This window comes from Equus quagga, chromosome 2 (genome assembly GCF_021613505.1).
Source record: "Equus quagga isolate Etosha38 chromosome 2, UCLA_HA_Equagga_1.0, whole genome shotgun sequence".
NCBI lineage: Eukaryota > Metazoa > Chordata > Mammalia > Perissodactyla > Equidae > Equus > Equus quagga.
In genome coordinates, this window is record NC_060268.1 from 110176626 (window position 1) to 110201343 (window position 24718).

Consider the following 24718-nt stretch of genomic DNA (forward strand, 5'->3'; position numbering starts at 1 on the left):
TGCAGGGGTGCCCAGGTGCATGCCATCCCCAGAGGACAAAGGGCAGGTGGCCCTCCGCATACCCTCATTGTCACAGCCACAGCTTCCTCTTTGTCACTTTTACATGGTACCTTCATCCCCAGACAGGAACTGCTGCAAAGTCCGCAGCAGCACGGGTCTAACAGCCCTGGCGATGGGGTAAGTGGCCTGCGCATCCTGGAGGGACAACCTACAGCCTGGTCCTGAGAGCAGCTGCTTCAACTATGCTCACAGTCAGCTGAGCAGAGGACCCTGGAGGGTGACAGGTAGAGGCTTGTTCCCTCAGGTGTGTGGGTGTGTGCATCTTCCTCCCCCACCGTCACGCCTGCAAGGTACAGCCTGTACCAGTGGCCTTCAGAAGGATGGAATTACTCCACGGTCACTACAGTTGTGAAGGGGAACAAGGAAGTTCCCATTTTCAAGGTTCTGCAAATGGCAATGTGGGGAAAATGTTTCCCCATCTCTCTCAACCAGAAATTCTTTTCATTGTAAGGGGAATGCATGCTTCTAGCAAAACATTCTAATGACAACAGAGGAGAGGATAGACAAAAAGTTAAAATCCTGCTCCCCAACCCCACCACCACCCTCCTTCTCCCCAGGGAGAGCCGCTGTTGAGAATCTCTTCCCTAAGTGCAAACACACAGGTCTTTGTGCAAAAAATAGGTTGTAGGATGCACAGTGTTCTGTGACTTCCCTATTCACTCATTTCTACACTTTGCACATATTTTCATGTGACGATAGATAACCTGATCTTCCTTTTGTTTTTATCAATCCCTCTCTCTTTTTTAAGGCAACTGATTACACAAATGAAATGCCCTAAGCCAGAACTGGCTGGGTGGAGTGGGGTGGGGTGGGGAAGGGGGCTGTCAGCCACCTTAACAGTGAGAAGAGGCAACAGAATGAAGTGGAAACAGCACGAGACAGATCAAGCCCGGAATTCCAGTGTGCTCGCTGTGTCATCTTCATGGGTTTCTTAACCTCTCTGGGCTCAGATGCCATATCGGGAAAATGCAGATTCTACACGATTTAGGAGAAGGGCCAGAGTGTAATAGTTGCTCAGGAATTTAGCTCTTCTTATATAAGTAGAGAGACATTCCATGTTGATGGAGTAGAAGCCTCAACATTATTAAGGTGGCAATTCTCCCCAAATTGATCGATAGGTGCAACTCAATCCCTATCAAAATCCTGTCAGGTTTTTATTCCCATAAACTTTTTCAGTGGTTCTCACCTTGCTGCACATTGGAATCACTCAACGAGAACACTGGTGCCTGATCCCACCTCAGGGACTCTGATTTAAAACAGGGCTGCCACTGTCTAACTCACAGGGAAGGTCCCGAGTTCTGGATGACCTGAAGGATGTGAAAGTTCCTAGTTCGGGGCCCCGCACATTTCCAGTTAATGTTGGTTTCCTTTCTGAAACCCACATGTTCTTTGATTCCCAGGAACTCCCACATTGGTAAGAATCGAGAGAGAGCATGTCACACGTGTGTTAGTGAACAGATGGCAGGTGGATTAGTTCTTAGGGCTGCCTAACAAAGTTCCACTGACTGAGTGGCCTAAACCACAGACATGGATGGTCTCACAGTGCTGGAGTGGGGAGGTCCAAGATCAGGGCGTCGGCGGCGTTGGGGCCTTCTGAGGCTGTGAGAAGGAATCTGTTCTTAGTTTCTGGTGGGTTGGTGGCAATCCTTGGCTTTCTTGGACTTGTAGACAGATCACCTCAATCTCTGCCTCCATTTCACATGGCGTTCTCCCAGTATGTGTGTCTGTCTCTGTGTCCATATGTCTCTTTTTTATAAAGACGTCAGATCATATTGGATCAAGGCCCACTGTAACGACCTTACCTGAGCCTAATACCTCTGTCCGGACCCTATCTCCAAACAAGGTCACATTCTGACATACTGGGGGTTAGGACATCAACATATCTTTTTGAGGGGACAATTCAACCCATAACAGATGGTAAAGGAGTTAAAATGGTGCTTCACATTTAAAACTTTACTGAGTGTAAAGCAAAATTTGTGCGGATTTTAAAAGACAAATTGGGAAGTGTCTCAGGAAGATCTAGGTTTCAGTAAGCAGCTCCTTCCACAGGCCGCCCCCAACCTCCTCACCACCAGCCTCCCCCAGGGGGTGCAACTCAGCCCCTTAGTCCTAAAGAGCATTTTTTTTTTTTAAAGATTGGCACCTGAGCTAACATCTGTTGCCAATCTTCTTTTCTTCTTCTTCTTCTTCCTCTTCCAAATCCCCCCGGTACATAGTTGTATATTCTAGTTGCAGGTCCTTCTAGTTGTGGCATGTAGGATGCCGCCTCAGCATGGCCTGATGAGCAGTGCCATGTCCACACCCAGGATCCGAACCGGTGAACCCTGGGCCGCCAAAGCAGAGTGCGTGAACTTAACCACCTGGCCACAGGGCCGGCCTCCTAAAGAGCATGTTGATGCCAAAGCCGGGTAAGGAAACTGAGGCCAGAAGAAGGGGCCAGGTGATGACTACCCCACAGTGGGCCCTCAAAAGGCATTTGTTCTCCTTTATTTTGCTTGACCAAAGCCATGAACAGAGCATAGCCCCAGGTCTCTAAGAGCTGATCACACCTAGCTTCTTCACTAAATGCCTCCCCATTCCCTCAACACCCCATCAAATGTGAACAAAACAGGATATATTAATACAGGTGACATCTAAGGCCTATAACCCTTCCCTCTGTTTGACCCTTGGCCCTTTGCCTTATTTGGAAAAGTAAGGTTACGGTTATCAGCTGCCACCAAGTGTGTCTGGTGCCATGTCCCCAAAGGTTCCTTTGTGCCCCTCAGCGATGGCTTCTCGGGGGGCCAGAGGGCCAGTGTGGCAGCCCAGTGGTCTCCGCTGCTCTTGTTAGTAACCACACTGGGAAAAGCCCCAAAGATTCAGATGTAACTTCATTGCTGATAATCTGTTTCTCCCCAAAATTCTTGTTCACTGACAAAAGTGACTCTACAGTGATATTCATTTTGGGAAAATTCACCCTTCTGACCTGTGCACTTTCAGTGTATATGTTACCCCTCGGGAGGACGTTTTCTTAAAAAACAACCTTATAACAGACAGGCCGTCATTACCACTGATGATCAGAGGATGGGCATTATTTTAGGGAACTGGGGTCAGCGATGACTTTTTTTCCTTGTGTCTAATTTCCAAATGTTCCGTAACATCATGAAATAACTTTTACTTAAAAATTGAAATGCTGGGGCCGGCCCCGTGGCCGAGTGGTTAAGTTCACGTACTCTACTTCGGCGGCCCAGGGTTTTGCTGGTTCGGATCCTGGGCCCAGACATGGCACCACTCGTCAGGCCATGCTGAGGCTGCATCCCACATGCCACAACCAGAGGCACTCACAACTACAATATACAACTATGTACTGTGGAACTTTGGGGAGAAGAAAAAAGAAAAAAGATTGGCAATAGATGTTAGCTCAAGTGCCCATCTTAAAAAAAAAAAATTAAAATGTTTTATCCTAGATGGAAATACCTATTTGTACCTGTGTCCTCAATTTGTCACAGGTGGGGCATGCATTTGAAAATGAGAGGGAAGTCTTACTTTAGGAAATTATCTAATGATGTATACATCCTTCTATTCCAATTGGCTAATGATGTGATCTCATATTCCAAGATTTTTTGTGACTTAAGAAAACTAATGTATTTTATTTTGCCTTCCACAAATCCTTGCTTCTGTAGCATGTAGATTTCAGCTGATATCTATGGACTCAGGACTTAGAACTCTGGGTTTCTAATATTTGATCTTTAAAAAGGCTCTGGGATCACTGATGTTAATGGAGGTGAGGATAAATTTCAGAACTTCCCAGTTACTTCTGTTTTATGGTTGTGGGTTTGCTTTCGGGACCTTTGAGGCAGGAGCCACACTATGCACCTGGGTTTGGGCACCAAGAAAGGAAGGTGGGAACCCCAGAAGGCCAGGAGAAGCTACTGGCTCCGTACTGAGAACATCTCAGGGCTGTGCCCTCGGAGGGCTGGAGAAGTCCCCATGAGAGTTGTGACTGGATACCAGTCACTCTGGGAGGGAAGGACAGAGATGGCATGGCCTTTGGCACTGGAGAAAGGTAGTTTGAGTCCCAGAGCTGAAATTCACTAACTGTGAGACCTTAAGCAAGCGACTCCGCCTTCCTGGGCCTCAGGGTCATCGCCCAGGAACCGGACAGCCGGATTTACCCTGCTTTCCCCACAGGCTTAATGAAGTGAAAGCATTTTGCGAATTTTTAAGTGCTGTACAATTGTAAGAAATAGCCATTTGCTGTGTTCTTGCTGTAGGCCAGGCACTTTCATTTGCCGTAAGACAGCGTAAGATGCAGCCCCACAGCGACTATGAGATGGACACTAATACCCTAATTCTGCAGAGAAGAACAAGATGGTTCAGAGAGGTGAAGGGCACATGTGGCGGACCCAGGACTCCCGCACGCGTCCCTGTCACTCCTACAGCGCACACGGGCTTGAGGCAACGCAGAAGGACCCCAAATAGCTCCTCCCAGTTCGCCGTAACTGAAGGGCTGGTAAAGCAACGCTCACTTACGAACTGCTCAAGCCGTAACCCGATGGAACATCTAAACACACCAAATGTTGCTGTTTGTCTCAAACTTCACCAGTCGCTTTCTTTTTCCTCCTCTGAAGGATGCTACTCGTGTCTCAACACCTCGCAGGCGTTTCCTGCTCCAATCGGGTTATTTCCCAATAGGACCGAGTGAAGCAGGGCACAAGGCTGTTTCCAATCTGCTCACCTGCTAAGATGAATTCCATGACTGAGTAGAGACCAGGTGACTGCTCTTCCCCTCCTTCTGGTTTTTCCTGTTGAGCAGATGGAATCAAAGTTGTTTCTCAAGAGAGAAGAGGCCATATGTTGCTTACAAGTCACAGAGAAGATCCACTCTGTGTGTTAGCCGGCAGCGGCAGGATCAGGGTTAAAGTTCTGTGGCTGCGGCTGGCTGCCCAGAGAGAGACCCTGCTCATTTTGTCTACTCACATTTTCCAAATAAGAAAACTGAGTAAGGGCCAGGGAGATGTGTGGTTTCCGGGCGTTTAATATCAATTGTCTCCAGCAAATGCCAGTTAGCCATGGCTGTGTAACAAACGATCCCCAAACACAGGACTGGAAACAACAACCATCCTTCGATTCTTTTCTCTCTCAGTCCTGGGCCTTGACAAGGGTCACCTGGGCTGTCCTTATGGGGTTGCCGTCAGACAGTGACCAGGCTGGAGTCACTGGGGGGTCTTCTTACCTGCGTGTCTGGTAGTTGATGTCTGCTGCAGGCCGGGACCTCAGTGGGGGCTCCCCAGGCAGCCTCCCCATGTGGCCTGAGCTTCCTCACATCATGGAGGGTGGGTTCCTAGAGAGAGAATCCCAAGAGGGCCAGGTGGCACTGTTTCACCTTGCATGGCCCTGCCTCAGAAGTCACACGGGAGCCCCTCTGTGGTCACAGGCCCCCCTAGATCCAAAGAGAGGGAACAGAGGCCCTACTTCTCAATAGGAGGAATGTCAACATCACGTCTGCACAACATTGTAAGAATGTGGAATGGGAGACCAGGTGAGGCCATCTTGGAAAATACGATCTGCCACAGGGTGGAACCTAGACGGGCCTGGCCTTCTAGGCCAGGGCTTTCATTCTGGGTCACGCTGCTTAGAGAGGCACATGACACAGCAGAAGCAGCAGGAACTGATGACATGTAGATTAAAACCTTCTGTATGATAAAGAAACCCAAAAAACAACTTCAAAAATCTCTAGGATGGGGCTGGCTTGTGGCTGAGTGGTTAAGTTTGCACACTCTGCTTTGGTGGCCCGGGGTTTGCAGGTTCAGATCCTGGGCGTGGACCTACGTCCCACTTATCAGGCCATGCTGTGGCAGCATTCCGCATAGAAGAACTAGAATGACCTACAACTAGGATATACAACTATGTACTGGGGCTTTGGGGAGAGAAAAGAAAGAGGAAGATTGGCAACAGATGTTAACTCAGGGCCAATCTTCCTCACCAAAAAAAAAAAAAAACAAAAACCCTGGGATATAATATTTGCAGCATATATGACAAAAAGCTAAATAACTTTAAAATGTATAGGGCTCTATACAATCAATAAGCCAATCAATAATATGGTCCTAATTAAAAAAAAAGAACTAAGGACTTGAAGAGGCAATTGACAAAAGAAATTAAAATGACAAGTATACACTTTAAAAGTTTAACTCAATTAAAAGGATGTGGGGGCCGGCCCCGTGGCCAAGTGGTTAAGTTCATGCACTCCACTGTGGTGGTCCAGGGTTTCGCTGGTTCGGATCCTGGGCGTGGACATGGCACCACTCGTCAGGCCACGTTGAGGTGGCTTCCCACGTCCCACAACTAGAAAGACCCAAAACTAAAACATACAACTATGTACTGGGGGGATTTGGGGAGAAAAAGCAGGAAAAAAAAAAGGATGTGATGTAAGTTTTAATAAACAAACCCCCCCTCCCACATTTATCTTTCCAACTGGCAAAAGATGAAAATAACTGAACCATCCAAAGGCAAAAACACAGAGAGTGGGCACTCTCCAGCCCTCCTGCCGGTGGGAGTATCAATCGGGACAAACTTTCTGGAGGGCAGATGGGCCGTATCTACCAGAGCCTTAAAATGTTGAACACTAGTGAATAGAAACTTATGCTAGAGAGATGAATAAGGACATTTTGACATAAGTACGAGGGAGTTGATTAAGTGTTATTTACCACAGCCAAAAAAAGAAGAAAAAGAAAAGAAACATCCTAAATGTTCTTCACGAAGAGTTGGTGGGTTTATTGTCCATTCATATACTAGAATACAATACTATGCAGTCATTAAAAGTGATGTTCATATGCACATTTATTTCAATGGAAAACAAAAATACCAAAAAGTATGTTCAGCAGGATCCCATTTTTAGGGATAGATTTTCTATGTGTACTTACAACATTTCTGGGATAAGATATCAATGTATTAATGAGATGATTGCTGAATAATGAGATTTCTAGTGATTTCATTTCCTCGTATCTTACCTTTATTTTCCAGTTTGCTAAATGCAAATGTGTTAAATACAAAGAAATAATAAAGTAATATAAAATAAAAGCACGATTCTATTTTAAGTGTTTTGTAGAAAGGGAGGTGGGAAGGCGTGTCGAGCTCGGCCTGTAGAGCAGGTCATGTCTGGAGCTGGACTCTGCTCTGACGCTCACTGCGTGACATCTGCCAATTTACTTCACTTTGGGCCATAGTTTCCTGATTTGCACAAGGGGCACAATAAATTCTGCTTCCCCTGTACGTTCGGCAAATGAGAGCTTCTCTCTCTGGGATCCCTACTGAGCCCTCTCCCCTCGCTCATCTCTTAAAGTCCTTAATATTGGAACCAGTCACTTAGCACCACCTGGCATTAAAATCTACTAAGCATCCAGAGTGAGGACCATGTCTTATTTGCAAAGGGGCTGCATTTTCTGGAATTAGCCTTGTGTTCTGTGTCATTCTCCACTTAGATACACTCAGAACCTGGTCCCTGAAGAGATGAGAACACACTTGGGTGTACACAGAAGTACACTTGGGAATACTTCTGTGTATTCCTCATAACGCTGGTCACACTGCTGTGGCCAGAGTGCCACCGATGTCTGTAAATGTTTATTGAGTCAGAGATGACTTCGGAGGAAAAGCGCTGGGCTATTGGGGGAAATCTGCCTTAAAATGAAGAGGCTAGAACACTTTTGGGAAACTGTAACATTGGACTTCCTTTGGTAGCAGGTTAGGTAACCGACCAATATTAAGAAAGTTCTTGAGCAGGATGACGGGAAGGCCTGAACCCAGCTTCTTTTGGGGAAGTTGTCTGGGCAGCCAGGCCTGGGAGCCTCAACCTCCACCCTCACCCCTCCCACACCCCGCCTCCGCCCCCCGCCCCGCCCCAGCAGGCATTGAGAGGCTTTTCCTGCCCTCTAGTGGTCACTTCTGGAACTGCCTCTGAGCCCCACAGTAAAACCTTGAATCACCCCCACTGGAACTTACAGCAAGCAGGAAGCCAATCTTAGAGCCCGTTTTTAAACCCTTTTGGCCCTTCCATCTCTTAACTCTGTGTTGTTTTAAAGGGACTCTAATCCTCTGGACGGCAGCTGCAGGCAGTGTCCCAAATCCTGACTCAAGCCGGGGCCGGGGGCGGTGGGGGGAGGCGCGGGGTGCGGGGTGCAGCCAGTGCTTGTGCTTGACTTCAGAGCCACAGCCCAGCAGTGATGGTTCAGCTAGGGAAGGCTCCTAGCCATCTCCTCCTCCTTCCACGTCCTAACCGTGCTTGCTTGAGTACCCACTAAAGGAATTTTGCAAAACCACGTTTCCTCTTACATATTTTATCGTCTTTGAAACATTTTTCATCACTGGTTTGCTTAGTTACAAAGAGATGTAACTTCAAGTGTACTGTCGGAATTGGCATTTAAAAAATAAAACTGTTCCATCACTCTTACAAGTGCATCCAGCGGAGCCCAAATACAATAGTGATTTCATACCCACCATCAGCTGTTTGAGACACGAATAATATCATCCTTTTTCTCTTTGTCATTCTATTCCATTCCCTATAAAATGTTCTCATAACCTGATATGTTTTTGTCTTTGAAAGTCTTTTGTTGACCAGCCTGGACTGAATAACCCAGACTTGAGGGAAAAGAATGGATCCTGGAGGGAGGTGCCCTGTGGGGGGAAGGGCAGAGGAGCCCCATCAGGGGTGGGGACTGAAGAGCAGGGTGCAGACAGGGCTGCAGCGCAGGCAGGTTTGGGGGCAGAGGAGCAAGGATGGGGGATGTGCAGGCTGCCTTCATAGGGACTACCTACCCTTGTTCCCAGTTCCCCTGCTTGCTTCAGGAGGGCCTGTCACCCTCATGCAGTACTGGGGGCGGTGCCGTGAAAAGAAGTAAGGGGATCAGGCAGGTGACATCTGCCCTGTGCTATGTCATCTCTTTGGAAGCCCTTCAGGTGCACGATGGCAGCTGAGGGCCCAGGGGGCTGCAGCTTACATGTGGGTGTCAGCACCAAGGACACTGGAGGCCCCTGTGGAGCAGTGAGGAGCACAGACCCACAGGATCAGCAGCTGGAGGACAACTTGGCACAGACGTGAGCCACCCTCCCTCCCCTGGGGTTGGAGATGCCAGAATCAGGGACTGTATTGGCACTTGCAGCAGCCCCTTCTCAGCACCGCGCTGGGCACCCGGAGGACTCAGCTCCTGAGAGAATGCGGGTGAACGGCCCTTACCTGCTTCTCTCGGGTCTGAGATGAAGACAGACTCCACATCTCTACCGTAACCTCCTGCCCTCCCATTCTTCAGAGGCTGCTGCAGCGGCCGCCACACGTTCTCTCTGTTTTACAGCACTGAACTTATCCAGGCCACACACAGACCCTCTCATCCTCAGAAGGGGAAGTCTGTGTCTGCTCATTTCGTGCCTCTTGTAGTGGCATAAATTCTACGTGTTAACAGTTAGGTTTTTTGAGTTGGGGAGCTCAGTGCATGGTGGTTGTTTTTTAAACTAAATCCGCAAGCGGATAAATGAAAGAGTGGCAGCCCTCCAGGGATTGATAATCAGATCCCAAAACTTTATTCCTCAGGTAAGGACATTTAGTTGCTGTAAGTATTGAAGTGAAATGGCGTAAGTAATAGACAAGGAGATTCATTTGGCTTTGGGACTGCTGATGGAAGCAAATACATTTGCACAACGTGTCCGTCTTTTAAAACACCCAACATCTCATTCTTTCTGAGAAGCTTTTTTAGAACAGTTATGCCCTTATTCTTTCTTTATTGGACTCTGTGTGTGTATATGTGTGAAACTGACCATTTGAGGCATCAATCTATGGGGTGTCCTTTCTCTCTACACCCCGACCCGGGGATCTGCCTTTGGGACTACACCACCGGGCCTCCACCTGCTCCCAGGGGGACTGTTGTTGGAATGGCAGTGAACAAGGTGTGAGACAGAAAAGACTCACTGGGCCATGCGTGCAGGCAGGGGAGGCCCCCACCCCTCACTGCCCTGTAAGAGCTCAGAGCAGAGGAGGCCGGCAGAGGGGAGAAGGGAGGAAGGCAGGGGCTGTGGGGTCAGCCTGCTCTTGAATTCAGGGGGAGTGGAGGCTGCAGGTGGGGTGGAGGCTCCCCATCCCTGCATGGACCTCTGCAGGGGCAGCCCCCAAGAAAGGGGAGCGAGAGAGGGGGGCAGCCCACCGACGCCCATATCCCTCCGGGGAGGAAGGACGGCTGGACCCTGCCCTGACCCAGAGCCGCTGGAGAAGGGCTGAAGGAGACGACGCGGTCCAGCCGGGCCAGGAGGCCGGGATGAGGAGGCTGTAGAGTGAGCTGTGAGAATAGGACATCAAGGACCCCGAGACCCGCGGAGGGAGACCCCCGTGGCGACAGAGCCATGAGTGCAGGCACCACCTTTGGCGGGTCGCTTGGAGTGGAAGGTCAGCCAGAGACGGGTGGAGCTGGGCTGGAAGGGTCCAAAGCAGCAGCACCACAAGCTCCAGGGAGTTTAGATTCGGGTCTGGAGGAGAACCCAAGGGAGGGCAGGGCAAGGCAATGACACACCTGAATACAATTGAGTTCGAACCCTGGGGGGACTGAGAAATCGCTGTATTGAACTAGAAATCCCCTAGTGTGAGCAGATTTAGTTGTCTGCCATTACAGGGCTCCGAGTCTGACAATCAAAAGGAGCTGTCAAAACAAACAGGACTTTTTGGATATATTTTTGTGTACGTCTCTATAATTTATACCTGCTAATTGTACTGTAATGAACATGTATCCTAATTGGACATGAGTATATGTGAGATGTGATTGTAAGATAACTTTTTAATGTTTTTTTTAAACTAAACTACAGACATTTTCAAACACACTCAGAAGTAGACATCATAGGGTTAGTAACTCCTGTGCCAGTTAAGTCTCAACAAAAAACAGAGGTAGTCACACTGGGTAATTTGAGGGAGGTTTAAAGTTATGGCTAGGGTGTGGGGAACCTCAGAGAAACAGAGCAGTCCTAGGGCAGAGTGCCGGGGGCTGTTACCTCCCTGAGGTCCACAGAGACTAGGGGATGGAATGGTTCCGGGGACCCTGGCAGAGAGAGTAGGCTAGGGGACACCTGGAGAGGGGCTGTGTCTTTCCATCAAGGGGTACAGCCAGCCCTCTGCAACTCGGCAGAGAGGGAGTAGGGGGTAAACAGCTGGTCTCACTCTTCTTTCTCCCTCCATCGCCTCCTAGGAAGCTAAGGGGGCAAGGGAGACACAGATGTGCTCCATATGGATTGGCCTTTTGGGGTCCAGATCAGGATGGGGAGAGGAGATGGGTAAATGGAAAGTATCCAGCATAATCCCGTATACCAACATCCAGCTGCAACAAGTTTATTAGGTTTCTATTGCTGCTGTGAGAAATTAACACAAATTATGCAGCTTAAAATAACGCCCATTGATTACCTCCTAGTTCTGTAGGTAAGGTGGGCACAGTGTGGCTCAGCTGGGTCCTCTGCTCAGGGTGTCACAGGCCAAAATCAAGGCGTCAGCAGGCTGCGTCCCTTTCTGGAGGCTCTGGGAAAGAATCCACTTCCAGGCCCATTCAGGTTGTGGCAGAATCCGGTTCCTTGTGGTTGTAGGACTGAGGTCCCCATTCGCTGGTTGTCAGCCAAGACATGTTCTCAGCTTCTAGAGGTGACCTTATTCTTAGGCTCATGACTTCTTCCTCTGTCTTCAAAGACAGCAATGGCTGGGTGAGTCCTTTTTACCCTTCATCTTCATCTTGTCTGCTTTTTTTTTTTTTTGCCTTCTCTCTCTGACCCTTCTGCTTTCCTCTTTTGTTTTGAAGGGCCCACTTGGACAGTCCAGGATAAAGAATCTCCCTGTTTAAAGATGAGCTAATTAATAATAATCTTAATTCCATTTGCTAAGTCCCTTCATGGAAATACCTAGATTAGAATCTTGGAATCTTTAGAATTCAGCTGACTACAACAAACATCAGCATTTTGCCAATCTTAGGTAACAAGCTTCTTTTTTAAAAATTACGGTAATTTTTTAAAAAAAGCTTTATTGTGATATAACTCACATGCCATACAATCCACCCATTTAAAGTGCACATTCAATGGTTTTTAGTATATTACATTACTAATTTTTAAAAACTGTGGTAAAATAAATATAAAATTTTAACCATTTTTTTTAAAGATGGCACCTGAGCTAACATCTGTTGCCAATCTTCTTTTTTTTTCTTTCTTCTTCTTCTCCCCAAAGCTCCCTCCAGTACATAACTGTATATTCTAGTTGTAGGTCATTCTGGTTGTGCTATTTTAACTTTTTTTTCTTTGAGGAAGATTAGCCCTGGGCTAACATCTGCTGCCAGTCCTCCTCTTTTCGCTGAGGAAGACTGGCCCTGAGCTAACATCCGTGCCCATCTTCCTCTACTTTATATGTGGGATGCCTACCACAGCATGGCTTGCCAAGCAGTGCCGTGTCTGCACCAGGGATCTGAACTGGTGAACCCTGGGACGCCGAAGCAGAATGTGCAAACTTAACCGCTGTGCCACCAGGCCAGCCCCCTATTTTAACTATTTTTAAGTGTACAATTCAGTGGCATTAAGTAGATTCGTAATGTTGTGCAACCATCACCACTATTTATATCCAAAACTTTTTCATTACCCTAAACAAAAACTCTGAAACTGTTAACTAATAATTCCCCATTTCCCCTGCCCTGGTCCCTGGTAACCTCTAACCCACTTTCAGTCTCTATAAATTTGCTTATTCTAGGTACCTCATATAAGTGGAATCATATAGTATTTGTTCCTTTGTCTCTGGCTTATTTCACTTAGCATAATGTCTTCAAAGTTTATCCACATTGTAGCATATGTCAGAATGTCATTCTTTTTTATGGCTGAATAATAGTCCATCGTGTGTGTGTACCACATTTTGCTCATCCTTTCATCTGTTAATGGAAAATTTGGGTTGTTTTAACCTTTTGGCTATTATGAACAATGCTGCCAGGACCACTGGTGTACAGGTATCTGTTTGAGCCCCTGCTTTCAATTCCTTTGGGTATATTATGCCTAGGAGTTGAATTGCTGGATCATATGGTAATTCTATATTTAACTTTTTGAGGAACCACAAAACTGACTTTCATGGTGGCTGTCCCATCTTACACTCCCACCAGCAATGCATAAGTGTTCCAATTCTCCACATCCTCCTCAACACTTGTTATTTTCTGGGTTTTATCTTTTTGATAGCCATCCTAATGGGTATGAAGTGACATCTAACTGTGGTTTTGATTTGCCTTTCCCTAATGATTAATGATCTTGAGCATCTTTTCATGTGCTCATTGGCCATTTGTATATATATCTTTTTTGCAGAAATCAAAATCCTTTTTTCAAATCCTTTATTCAAATCCTTTGCTCACTTCAGAATTGGGTTGTTTTTGTTATTGTTATTGTTAAATTGTAGTTCTTTATATATTCTGGATATTAACCCTTATCAGATACAAGATTTGCAAATATTTTTTCCCTTCCCATGGATTGGTTATCTTTTCATTCTCTTGATAGTGTCCTGTGGTGCACAAAAGTTTTTAATTTTGATGAAGACCAATTTGTCTATTTTTTTCTTTTGTTGCTGTGCACTTAGTATCATACGCAAGAAATCATTGCCAAATTCATTGGCATGAAGATTTTTTCCTATGTGCTGCCCCCCAACGATTAAAAGCAGCAATCAGCAATCAGAACCCACAAGACTGATTTTTGGAGAAGAAGGTCCTTACTGCCCAGCCTAGCTCCAGCAAGCCACACTAGGAACATGGGGGGCTGTCCTGATAGCTGACTGCATGGGGCTGGGGTCTCATAGCCACTCCCAAGGGAAAGCTGCAATTGACCGAAACTTACCAACCTCTACATTCAGCTCTCTCCCCGGTGCTCCAAGTGTCTACTAGACCTGGAGATCCAAAATGGCTTATTCAGACAGCTGCTGCCAGTTCAGTCACTGGTTTGATGGAGGGATAGATCCCTGGAGCATCCTACGTATGCCATCATCATCCCTGATATCAGCTTTAGGTAACTAAGTTTTAACCAAAATGCTGTAAGTTTTAGCCCTAATACAAGTTGTCCCCTTCAAGAAATTCACACTGGCAGGCTGTAACTGATTCCACTGATGGTGCCACTTCAAAGGAGGCCCTTATCACCAATTCCCTTCTCTACAACTGCAGCTCTGGGCACCTCATTCCTGCAACTCCTGAGCCCCCTTTACTCTGTCCAAGTCAGAGGCCCTTTCTCGTCCCGCCCAGGGGCCAGCATGGGTGGCACTGCCCACTGGCGGCAGCTTAGGACAGACCAGGGATCTCACTCCACGGCCAGTGTCAGGGACGTGTCTTTGTTCTTTCTAAAGGTGAGGAGGGGAAATAAACATAGCTCATCTTCAGAACTGAATCAGGAAACTCTCTCTATTGCCTGCAGCTAAGACACATTTTTCTAAAAAATGAAAACAATGTCCAAAAGGGTGGTTTGGGGCCTCTGATAGTATTAATTTTTAAATCAATTGCAAGCCCCTAAGTCTTTCATGGACTCACTTGGGAAACAAACCACCCCTCCTTGTAATGCTGGGGGTTCCACAGATTCTTTTTTTTTATAAAGATCGGCATCTGACCTTACAACTGTTGCCAATCTTTTTTTTTTTTTCCTGCTTTATCTCCCCAAATTCCCCCGGTACATAGTTGTATATCTTAGTTGCAGGTCCTTTTAGTTGTGGCATGTGGGACGTCGCCTCAGCGTGGCCTGACGAGTGGTGCCATGTCCAGGCCCAGGATCCGAACCGGCAAAACCCTGGGCCACCGCAGCAGAGCACGCAAACTTAACCACTCGGCCAGGGGGCCGGCCCCTGCAGATTCTTAAATGGCTATCTTTCCATTGTGAGTCAGCCTCCCGACAGTAACTCTTTTCATTCAAACAAGATAGAGGAAGATTTTCTTAACGAACAAAAAAATTTTTATTTTCTGTTCTAATATTTATACAGCTGTAAACTCAAGGAATCACCCAATACTTGTATAAATCTGGGGGAACAGTTAATAAGCACCTTCAGTGGTTTCCACAGTTTAAGGATTTACCATTTAAAAAATTTTAGAATGAATCTAGTAAAATGAATAAAGTAGTTATAAAAATTATACAAAACATGACAAATATTTGATATAAAAGGCTTGATATGGAATGATAAATATAAAAAGAAAGTGAAATTGATTTATGGGGTTGGGCTATATAAAAGACCCATGTGTTCCCCAAACCTTGTGTTCTTGGGGCTATATTTGCCTCTCAAAACAAATGCTAATTATTCAAGGAAAAGCTCTCTCCCGATTCAGGTTCCAGTGGGCTGGAGGGCTAAGTGTACTGAGGCTTGCAGGGGAGGGATCTCTCCCCTAAGGAGAAAGTCAGACAAATTCTTCCATGTCCTCAAGTATAACGGTTCTTTAGCAACATGGGCCATTTTCTCTTTGGAGTTATTTAAAAGTTTTTCTTATTGCTACTGTTAACCCTCCTCTAGCCTCTCTTCTTGGGTTTTCCATTCCTGCTCTTGATTAATCTCTTCGTGATGCTTTTCATTGACTCTTCTCTACCCTCTTACCCCAGTCTTTACTCACTCAAAATCCTTGTGCTCAGCTTTCAATCCAAAATTTCTATGTTAGGACTCCAGGAAGCAGTTGGTAAAAAGATAATACTAGCTATTCATATGGTCAGGAGATGTTTTCTAAACAAATGGTAGAAACATAAAGATGAAATGTGGCCAATGGTCCCTTTAATCACACCAGTGAGCACACAAGGGTCTGGATCACGAGTGTAAGTCTTCAATTTGGCCCTCCTGGATTGTGTCTTCGGATGAGAATATAGCCAGCAAGGGCCACGGATAGAGGGAGAAACAAAGGAGAGGCAAGCTCATGGTTGACTGTAGACTGGCTCTCGTGAGTGATCGCCAGAGGTGAGGGACTAGACGGGGGTCATCACTGGTGCCAGCCCCTGCCTGTGTCTCAGACGGGTCTTCATGAGGAGGCTGGACATGGGTGCCGGCAGTGGGGCCATGCTGCCCAGGAGACCAGATGCTGGGATCCAGGTGCTTTGGGGAAGAGGAATAACTTGGTAATCTTTGGCATAATTTAAGGCACATCAAAAGAATCCCTACCCTCAAACATCTGACTCTACACCTTGAAAGTCGTACCACTGGATACTCCTTTGATTGAAGCCTTTGACTACCAAAGGCTACAGCTGAAATGCCAATAAATCATTTGGGAGGGGCTACTCATTCTCATCTACCACACACCCATATGTCCCTAGGATGGGATGGATTGTGATCAAAAGACAAGGCGCGCTTACTATAATGGGGACCTCGAGCAGGATGCAGGTGGTATGGAACTCGGGGATAAAGAGCTAGGGAAATCAGAGCACCAAGAGAAAAAGTGTGGGAGGGCTAACTCCCTCCTTCACTCACAGCCTTGCCTGGGTGGCCCTGGCTGGTACGTCGAGCAGCTGACAGGACGGTAGCTCAGAGTGAGGCTGAGCTCATAAGGCCACAGAAGGGGGCAACTCAGGCCTGGGGGGGTTCTGCTCACCACTGGGGTGCTAAGGTTGGGGAAAGGTTCCAGAGCTCTGGGATGGGGCATATAACCCTCACTCGGGCTCTATAAGCTATCTGAGAGCTGGGGTCAAGGGAGTTTTCTGTCTTTGTGTATGGGTAGAGACTCCCATTCCAGAAGCCCAGGGCATATGTTCTGGGGAACAGTGAGGGGAACGTTGTCGGGGCTCAAGCTGGGTTGACCAGGGCCTGGTGGCCACTCAGCCACCAGGTCAGACCGTTTTCAGTCTGGACCCTTTCAAGTAGGTGTTGCTGTGAAATACTTGGAGAGGGAACAAGGCACTTTTGTCTTCACTTCCGCTCGATACAGTCAACTCCCAGGGTGTTGTCAGGGCAACGGCAGGTCCTGCTTCCTGGGGTGGCCAAGCAGAGGTGGGTGCAGCCACCATTGTTCACTGAGCAGTAGTTGTGACCTGGAAAAGGCAGAAACCAGCTCAACAGCCATCTAAGTGAGTGGCCTCTGTATTAGCTCCCTTTTTGGTTTCTGTGAGGCCAGGCTTGTGAGGGCTCCAGGGGAGCAGGGAAGGCTGTACTAGGCGCTCAGCTAAGCTTATCTACTGGCTGTTTCCTCGTCATTAAGGATTTGCCAGGTGGACAAAAACACTGATTTGGGGGCTATGCAGATTTACCACTAACACGACTAAACAGATCACAGGGAGGGCCGTCCAGCTCTGCTTCTAACAGCGAGGTGGAATTTTAAAGCACAAAGTACTCTCTATTTAGCTTGCCCACCTGGCTTCACACTTGACTTGGGGAGGAGGGAAGCCAAGAAGGGGAGCAGGTGGGAGGAGTGGTCTTGGAGAGGGAGCACACCACAGACTCCAGAGGCAGCTGCCCAGCTTCCCTCCGGCTCTGCCCCCACCAGCTGTATGACTTTGGGCAAGTGGCTTCAGTTTCCTTATTTATAAAATGGGCATAATAATGGCACCTACCTCCTAGGGTTGCCATGAGGATTAAATGAACTAACGAATACAAAGCTCTTAGTTAGTTAGCATAGGAGTTACCAGCTCACAGTAAGCACCACATCCATGTTTGCAATTACTATTATTATTAATTATTGTTGTTGCTGTTAGGCCAAATGGATGGACTTTTAAAGTAGCAGAGATCCTGACACTGATGTCCCTATTTGGAACCTGAAGACCACATTCTTCTGGAATCAGCCCAAGAGTCAATCCTTTTCCTCTCTCATCCACCAACTTTCCACTTCATTCCCTAATGTCTTCTATTGAGTTATCTGGCTCGCCCACTAAATAATGAACACCCTGATGGAAGGGACTGTGTCTCACCTGCCATGTGATCAGCACTACTACAGGCTGTGGAGGTAGCAGCCTGGGTGTGGGCTCCGAGCCCCAGGGTGCCCTCAGCCCCTACCCAGGAAGAGCCTGGGTGAGTTACCTTGGGGACACTGAGACAGCGCGGTGGTGACGCCATACAGCCGGGTCTGCTTTTGGGGGTGGAAGGTATCCGTCTCTTTGGAAATAGCGAGATCTACAGCAACCACAGAATTCCTACAAAGCACCAAAGGGCAGAAGGTAAAAACACGTGTGATGCTTGGACTTTTCTCCCCAGGGCAGCCTCCTTTGTGGTTTTGGGGATAAACTGGAGGCCCTAAACAGATACACTGGCCTTGCTTCCTAGACACCCCTCCTGCCTCCCGGGCTGGATCAAGCCTGCATTTCTCTGGCTTCTTAAAAAAGGACAAAGATCAGCTAGCTCTCCCTGCCGGCTCGAAATTCCAAGCTGGGAAACCTGCCTTCTATACAGATGCCCCTGGCCACAGCTCTTGCTCGGTTTAACCACCACCCCCCCCCCCCCCCCGCCAGCCTGCACCTTTTGCAAGAAGGGGTGGGCAAGAAGGGGCTGTGGGAATATTGCAGTTTAAGAAATATAATGAAGTAGGGGCATGGAGAAGGCATGGAGCACACAGCCAAACGGCCCTGGGCCAGCTCCTGGGTGAAGAACAGATATGCTCAGGAAGCCCAAGTTTACAGACTTGAAGCTGCCCATCTGGAAGCATCCAGATGATAGACGGCACCTCTGCTCCCCTGGGGGCCCTGCCCTCCCGCTCCTTCACCCTTGTCTCCCGTCTCCTGACAACCAGAAGGGCGAGGCAGACGGGGCATCTCTGGAGGTTGGAAGGTCAAGCCAAGAGGCCAGATGGGAAGGGCTTGGCCTCCAGAGACAGGGCGGCAGGGCGGGCCCCGGCCCCCACACTGCAGCAGCGAACGTACGTCTTCCAGTCTGTGTAATACAGATTCTTCCCATAGCTCGTAACAGCAAAAGGATACTGGAGCCCTTCAAGAACCTTGCGTCTGCTGGGCTGACTGGGACTCAGGCATTCCGCCCGATTGGTGCCTATGTGGAGAGAAAACAAGTCACTCATTGTTCATACAAGAAACGGCCCCTTTGTATCAAAAAACAAGAGTGACGAGGACAAGAATGAGAGAAATTCAGCGTTACAGTGACAGATCCTAGAGAACACATGAGACTTGCTCTTCAAAATCCAAAAGTTGTCTCTTCATCCTCTCTTGCCCCTGTCACTGGTCACAGTCACCTCGGTTCAGGCACACACACCTGATTGTGAAGGGGAGACGTGAACTAAGGCAGAGGAACCTCACATCGCTTCACCCATTCCCGGGCCAGCGGGGGACTTAGTAGGAACTGCGTCGTCTTCCAGCTCTTGCTCAAGTCCCCGCTCCCTGAAGCTCCAGACCCTCCCTCCCAGAACTGAGAGCCCTTAAGAAGTGCTAAACTACACCCCTGGTCTAGCAGCTGTGCACAGCCTCGCATCAATGCCTGCACTATGACTACCGTAAGACCTGTGTTTTCATTTAACTGTGCGCGCTCTACTCCTTGTCCTCCCCAAGGGTGAGATGCAGTCCCTGCATCCTGCAAGGGACCTGACAGTGACTGGAACAGAGCAGGTACTCAATAGAGACTTGACGGATGTGTGACGTTCCTCCGCGACTGAGCATCCTGCCCACATTCCTGGCCAAGGGACACCTCAAATCTGCCAGGGCAAGGGCACACACCAGGACTGCATTACTTTTTCTTCTTTTGCTTCAAGTCCTGCTAAGCCCTAGGGGATAAGCGGGAGCTGCAGGAATGTAAGCCATGAATTGCTTAATAGGGTATCAGGATGAGGACAGGCTCTAGGGGTCAGCAAACTTTGCCTTAAAGGGCCAGATAGCAATTATTTTAGGTTTTGTGAGAAATCAAGGACATTATGTAGGCATTAATACTACCTTTTAAAATGTGATATTTAAAAATGTAAAAGCCGTATATAGCTGCTGGGTTATACCAAAACCGACTGGGCAGCTTGGATGTGGCCCACGGGCTGTTGTCTGCTGACCCCTGACTTAGAAGATTGAGAACTCTCCCTGGACAGCATCAAGCCTACAGAAACAATACATTTCAGAGCAAAAATATGCAGCTATTTTTGTACAAGGAAGAAAAACGGTTCTCTTATGCCCTCTTCCCCGTAACAGATCCGCTTGACATACAGGTTGGCGTAGCTCACAGTGGGTAACAATAATTGTTTGGTAAAAAAAAAGCACTGCTCCAACCCCAGGAGTCAGGCCTGGGGCTCTGCGTCACCTGCATCCACCCAGCAGAGCTGAGACGAGTAGGCGTCAAAGGTCAGCCCGTTGGGCAAGCCCAGGTCATCCTGTACAAGAATCCTCCGGTTTGTGCCGTCCATGTAGGAAGTTTCAATTTTGGGGCTATCTCTGTTCCAATCTGTCCAATAAAGGTTCCTGGAGGAGGAAAAGGAAGGAAAAGAAAAAGAGAAATGATGAAGATGCATGAGAAAAAGTTCATTAAAAAAACACTTAAAAGAACCTGCAATGAAGACGTTAGCAGACACTGAAACAGAATGCTTAAAAAGGATCCAGAGGTGATAAGACACATTTTCCTTTACTAAGACACTTGAGTTTGGTTCTTCATTTAAATTTGTTTGTTCTGTTACTAATGAATTCACTCCCTTTAAACATAACTGACATATGATGTCTCCCCAAAGCTGTTAAAAAACCAAACAAAACAGAACAACACAACTGATATAAACACATGGGAACTCCCATATGCTGCCACCATACAGGGAGGCACAGCAGACCCAGGGGCTGAGGCACAGAAGGGGATGCTGGCAGAGGCGGTGGTCACAGTGCCTGCCCTCAGGGAGGTGGCCAAGTGGCCACAGAACAAGGGATGTGGTCTCAAAGGGAAGGAATCCAAGTGTCAAGGAGCCAAGGGCCTGGTGTGTACGATTTAGAGCTTGCAGTAAGGGAAAGAGAGAGAAAGCGTTGATGTGCTGACAAAACCCACAGGAAGGGGTCTCCAAGGTGTTCACACTGGGTTGGCCCCCAGGAAGAGTCCCAGGGGTACATTTGTGCTACTCTGATGATCTTCCAGGGTTGATACAACTTGGGTGTTGATTTCCATTCAACCCAATGGAAATACCCAATTTCTGAGCTGTCAACTAACAAAGTCTCTTGGTAAAAGATCTGAAAGTGGACCACGGCATGGACCAAGTCCATGATCACAGGGTATTATAATAAATGTTCTGGCATTTCACTGTGGATATCTATAAGCCACCAGCTGTAGATTCATTTATCCTGGACTCACTCATTTCAGGAGAGCAATGCCGGAGTTAGAACCTAACATTTGAGACTATCCAAACGGGCAGATGCAAACAGAGAAGATGCACACACAGATTTACATAAAGATACCCTCTCACGGAATCCGTTATGATGCCTCTGGGATTCACCAAATCAGTCTCAAACAGCACCCGGCGCTGGGTGCCATCCAGCTTTGCAACTTCTATTCGATCCAGGTAAGAATCTGTCCAGAAGATGTTGCGGCCAAGATGGTCAAGGGCAATGCCTTCTGGGCTTCCAAGATCTAGAAGCAAACACAGAACACTTCCATTTTTCAAGCAGGCAAGACTAGGTTTTTCTGATTACTTAGTGCTACTTCACATGGAGCCCAATCCTTGCACTTTGAGAAAACAAATGGGAATGTGAAATGCTTGTTGTCTATAAGAAAAGCAACACTCAAAGTGACAAATTAACCATCACCACTCATTCACTTGGTGGGCATCCACCTGTTCACCACATTGGGAACCAGGCCCATAACGGGGCCTAAGCTGTGGCCCCGCCTTCAATGAGTCCACAGCCAACCACAGTTCAGACTGAGTTCTGGGTTCTATGGGAGCCTGGAGACGGGACACTGGACTCAGCCTGGGCAGACCAGGGAAGGATTCCTGGGGGAGGTGATACCTCGTGCAAATGACTCCTGAAGGACCAAGCAGAGTGTGTCAGGCAAAGATCGGATGAGAGTTTTCCAGGCAGTGGAACAAGCACATACGTATAAAGGAGGAGTGAACATGGCTTGAAGTGAACTGTATGTAATTCTGTATGGCTGGAGACCACGAAGGTGGGGGAGTGGCCAGAGATGAAGCTAGGATGCCCGTGTTAATGAGCTTTGAGTTTATCCCACAGGCAAAGAGGAGGCATAGGAAGATCTTAAGATGGGAAATGGAACAAATAGATTTATCTTATTTATTAATTATTGGGGAAAAAAGGTCATTTCAGAGAAATAATATATGCAAGAAATCATAGCTGTTATAACTTTTATACAAGTATTAAGTGTACAAAGAAAGGGTGTCAGTGATCACAAATAACACTCCCAGAAGTCTTTACTGGTTATAAGTAACTGATTGTCAAGCCAGGAGGGGTTGCCACAGGGTAAGCTGACTATGGTATGAACCTTCAGGGCCCAACTAACCTAGTCAGAAGTTCGAGATTGCAATGGTTTCTTGACTATAAATAAAATCAAATTAAAAATTAAAACCCCACCAGGGTTTTACTCTTGTCACTTGGGATTCTTTCCTCTCCACTGATTAGAGAACTGAAGGCCATTTAGCATGGCTGGAAGTGTAACTGGAAGGGGAGGAGGCTGAGGAGGAAGCTGCCCTTCCTGGGGGATCTGGGAAGGAGGAAATCATCCCAACACGTATACACAAGCAATTCGGGCCCTCAGCCTCCTTTCGCTGTACTCCTAATACATCGTCACTGTGGATGCTGGAAATGTCAAAGTCCCCCCCGAAAGGACCCCCACAAGATGAAGCTTATTAAGGATTAGAAACAGCAGTTGAACAAAGTCCTTATTATTCAAACCAAAGTAGAGATTTATAAAGTATTAAAATATTTCCCATGTCCCTCGAGGTGAAGAGATGGCAAGACTGGCCTCCGAAGGCCCCTTCCAACTTTCCGACAAAGCCAGAATAAATCCGGCCGGCGTCTGTTTGGACACACATGGAAGAGGGGAGGAAGGGCTGTTCAGTGAGTCTCTTTACAAGACCCCAGGGGAACCCTGGAAGGAACTCCATGTCATGCTGTCTCCTGACAAATAGCCCTGGTCCCGACTTCAAACCCCAGCGCAACCAAACTTCTCCCCCAACCAGGAAAACGCTTCTCTGCGGGTGACGGTACCAAAGGAAGGGCCTGGGGAACTTCATCCTTTCCTGCACAGTCGGGAGAAGACGGGAAGACGGCAGGCACTATAGCCCATCCTGCTTATGTCGAAAGGCAATGGATTATGACGCTTTAAATTAAAGACACTTGGTTAGGACTTTAACTCAAGGAAAGAAAGAGAAGCCCAGGATTCAGACTGTACGAAACAAGGAAGAAAAGAAAAAGACGAGCTAACTACTGCCGTTTTCTCTCACTAAGGGTGTCCCAACCTGTACCATGATGAAGACTTAAGTGGAAGTTTCTTTCTCTCTTTTTAAATAAAAAAATTGACTCCCAGGGCTGACCCAGTGGCATAGTGGTTAAGTTCATGTACTCTGCTTCAGCAGCCCAGGGTTCAATCCCAGGCATGGACCTACACACCACTCATCAAGCCATGCTGTGACGGCATCTTACATACAAAAAATAGAGGAAGACTGACATGATGTTAGCTCAGGGCCAATCTTCCTCACCAAAAAAAAAAAAAAAAAAGATTCCCAGTGATCTTTCTTCTACAAAGATCACATTCTGGTTTAATTCTGTGTTTTCACAGCAGGCTTTTGCCTGGAATGTTTCTTACTGTGCTTAAAGCTTTCTTGGATGGTTATCAGTGCCAAAAGCAACAGGAAATAGCAAACAGTGACCTACTCCCCTCTTCCACTGGATTTTGAAGTCAAATCATAGATAATAGCAACAACACTTTTAACAGAGAGAGAGAGGATGTGAAAAGATATTTTCAAACTTCTGTTCATTAAACCAAACCATGAGAACTAGCAGACATTATTTAAATAGCACACTGGCTTCTGGAAAAGGATTTGGGGTCTATGTCCAAAAGCAGACATATTTAGCTCAACCTCAGTTTAATTCTTGCTGCATCATCCCTTGTGAAGGAGCCAAGGAAGGAAAAAAATGCCCCGGGGCTGCTCCACAGGCACAGGGACCCTTTCAAAACATCACTTGTTAGGGAAACATTAAATTGGAAACTGGAAAAGCTACATTCAGCCCCAAGTGAAGAGAAACACCAAACAAGCCTCCTATATTTTAAAGATGAATCTTTGATTTGAGTATTTTGCAGAGGAAGCAAGATGATTTTACACAATAAATGTCATTGGCACGACAATATCTTTTGATTGAAAATATCTGCAAGTCAGCTGATGAGTCACTGAATAAGCAACATGTAATATTCGACCTTTTCTGTGCGAGGAATTTTCACAGGCCCTTGGATTTTGGTTGCAATGGTCTTTAATCTTGATCAAACGTAACCACATAAAACAGTCTTGACTTGTTGAATGCAGGCATTAAAATAACGTGGAGAGTCCTTGACTTAAATTGGCATCCAAAAATTAAGGAACTGAGGCTAAATGTTGAGGGGTAGGCTGTGCCAAAGTATCACGCACTTTGTCATCCGTAATGCAACAAAATACTGAGAAATGTCTGTGAAAGTTCATCCTGATTTTCCGTGCTCCTCTGGCACAGGCAGTCTGAGCAAGTGCCAGTAGGGGTGAGGTAGAAAAGAGGAGACCCCTCCCACCACGATGTTACAGGTTGAAGTGACAACCCTTTAACTTGAAAGCTGTCTTGG

At 47.1% G+C, this 24718-nt stretch overlaps 1 protein-coding gene across 1 annotated transcript in view; it reads right to left on the bottom strand.

The window, feature by feature from the left end:
- Positions 1–14976: 14976 nt before the first annotated feature.
- NID1 (nidogen 1) overlaps positions 14977–24718 on the bottom strand; it is a 77292-nt gene continuing 67550 nt past the window's right edge. Inside the window, exons 16-20 of the mRNA XM_046652181.1 lie at positions 21355–21526; positions 20228–20385; positions 18862–18985; positions 18026–18138; positions 14977–17043 (exon numbers count right to left, since the gene is read on the bottom strand). Of these exons, the coding sequence (XP_046508137.1) occupies positions 16922–17043; positions 18026–18138; positions 18862–18985; positions 20228–20385; positions 21355–21526 (689 nt within the window). The 3' untranslated portion in view covers positions 14977–16921. The remainder of the gene's footprint in view (positions 17044–18025; positions 18139–18861; positions 18986–20227; positions 20386–21354; positions 21527–24718) is intronic.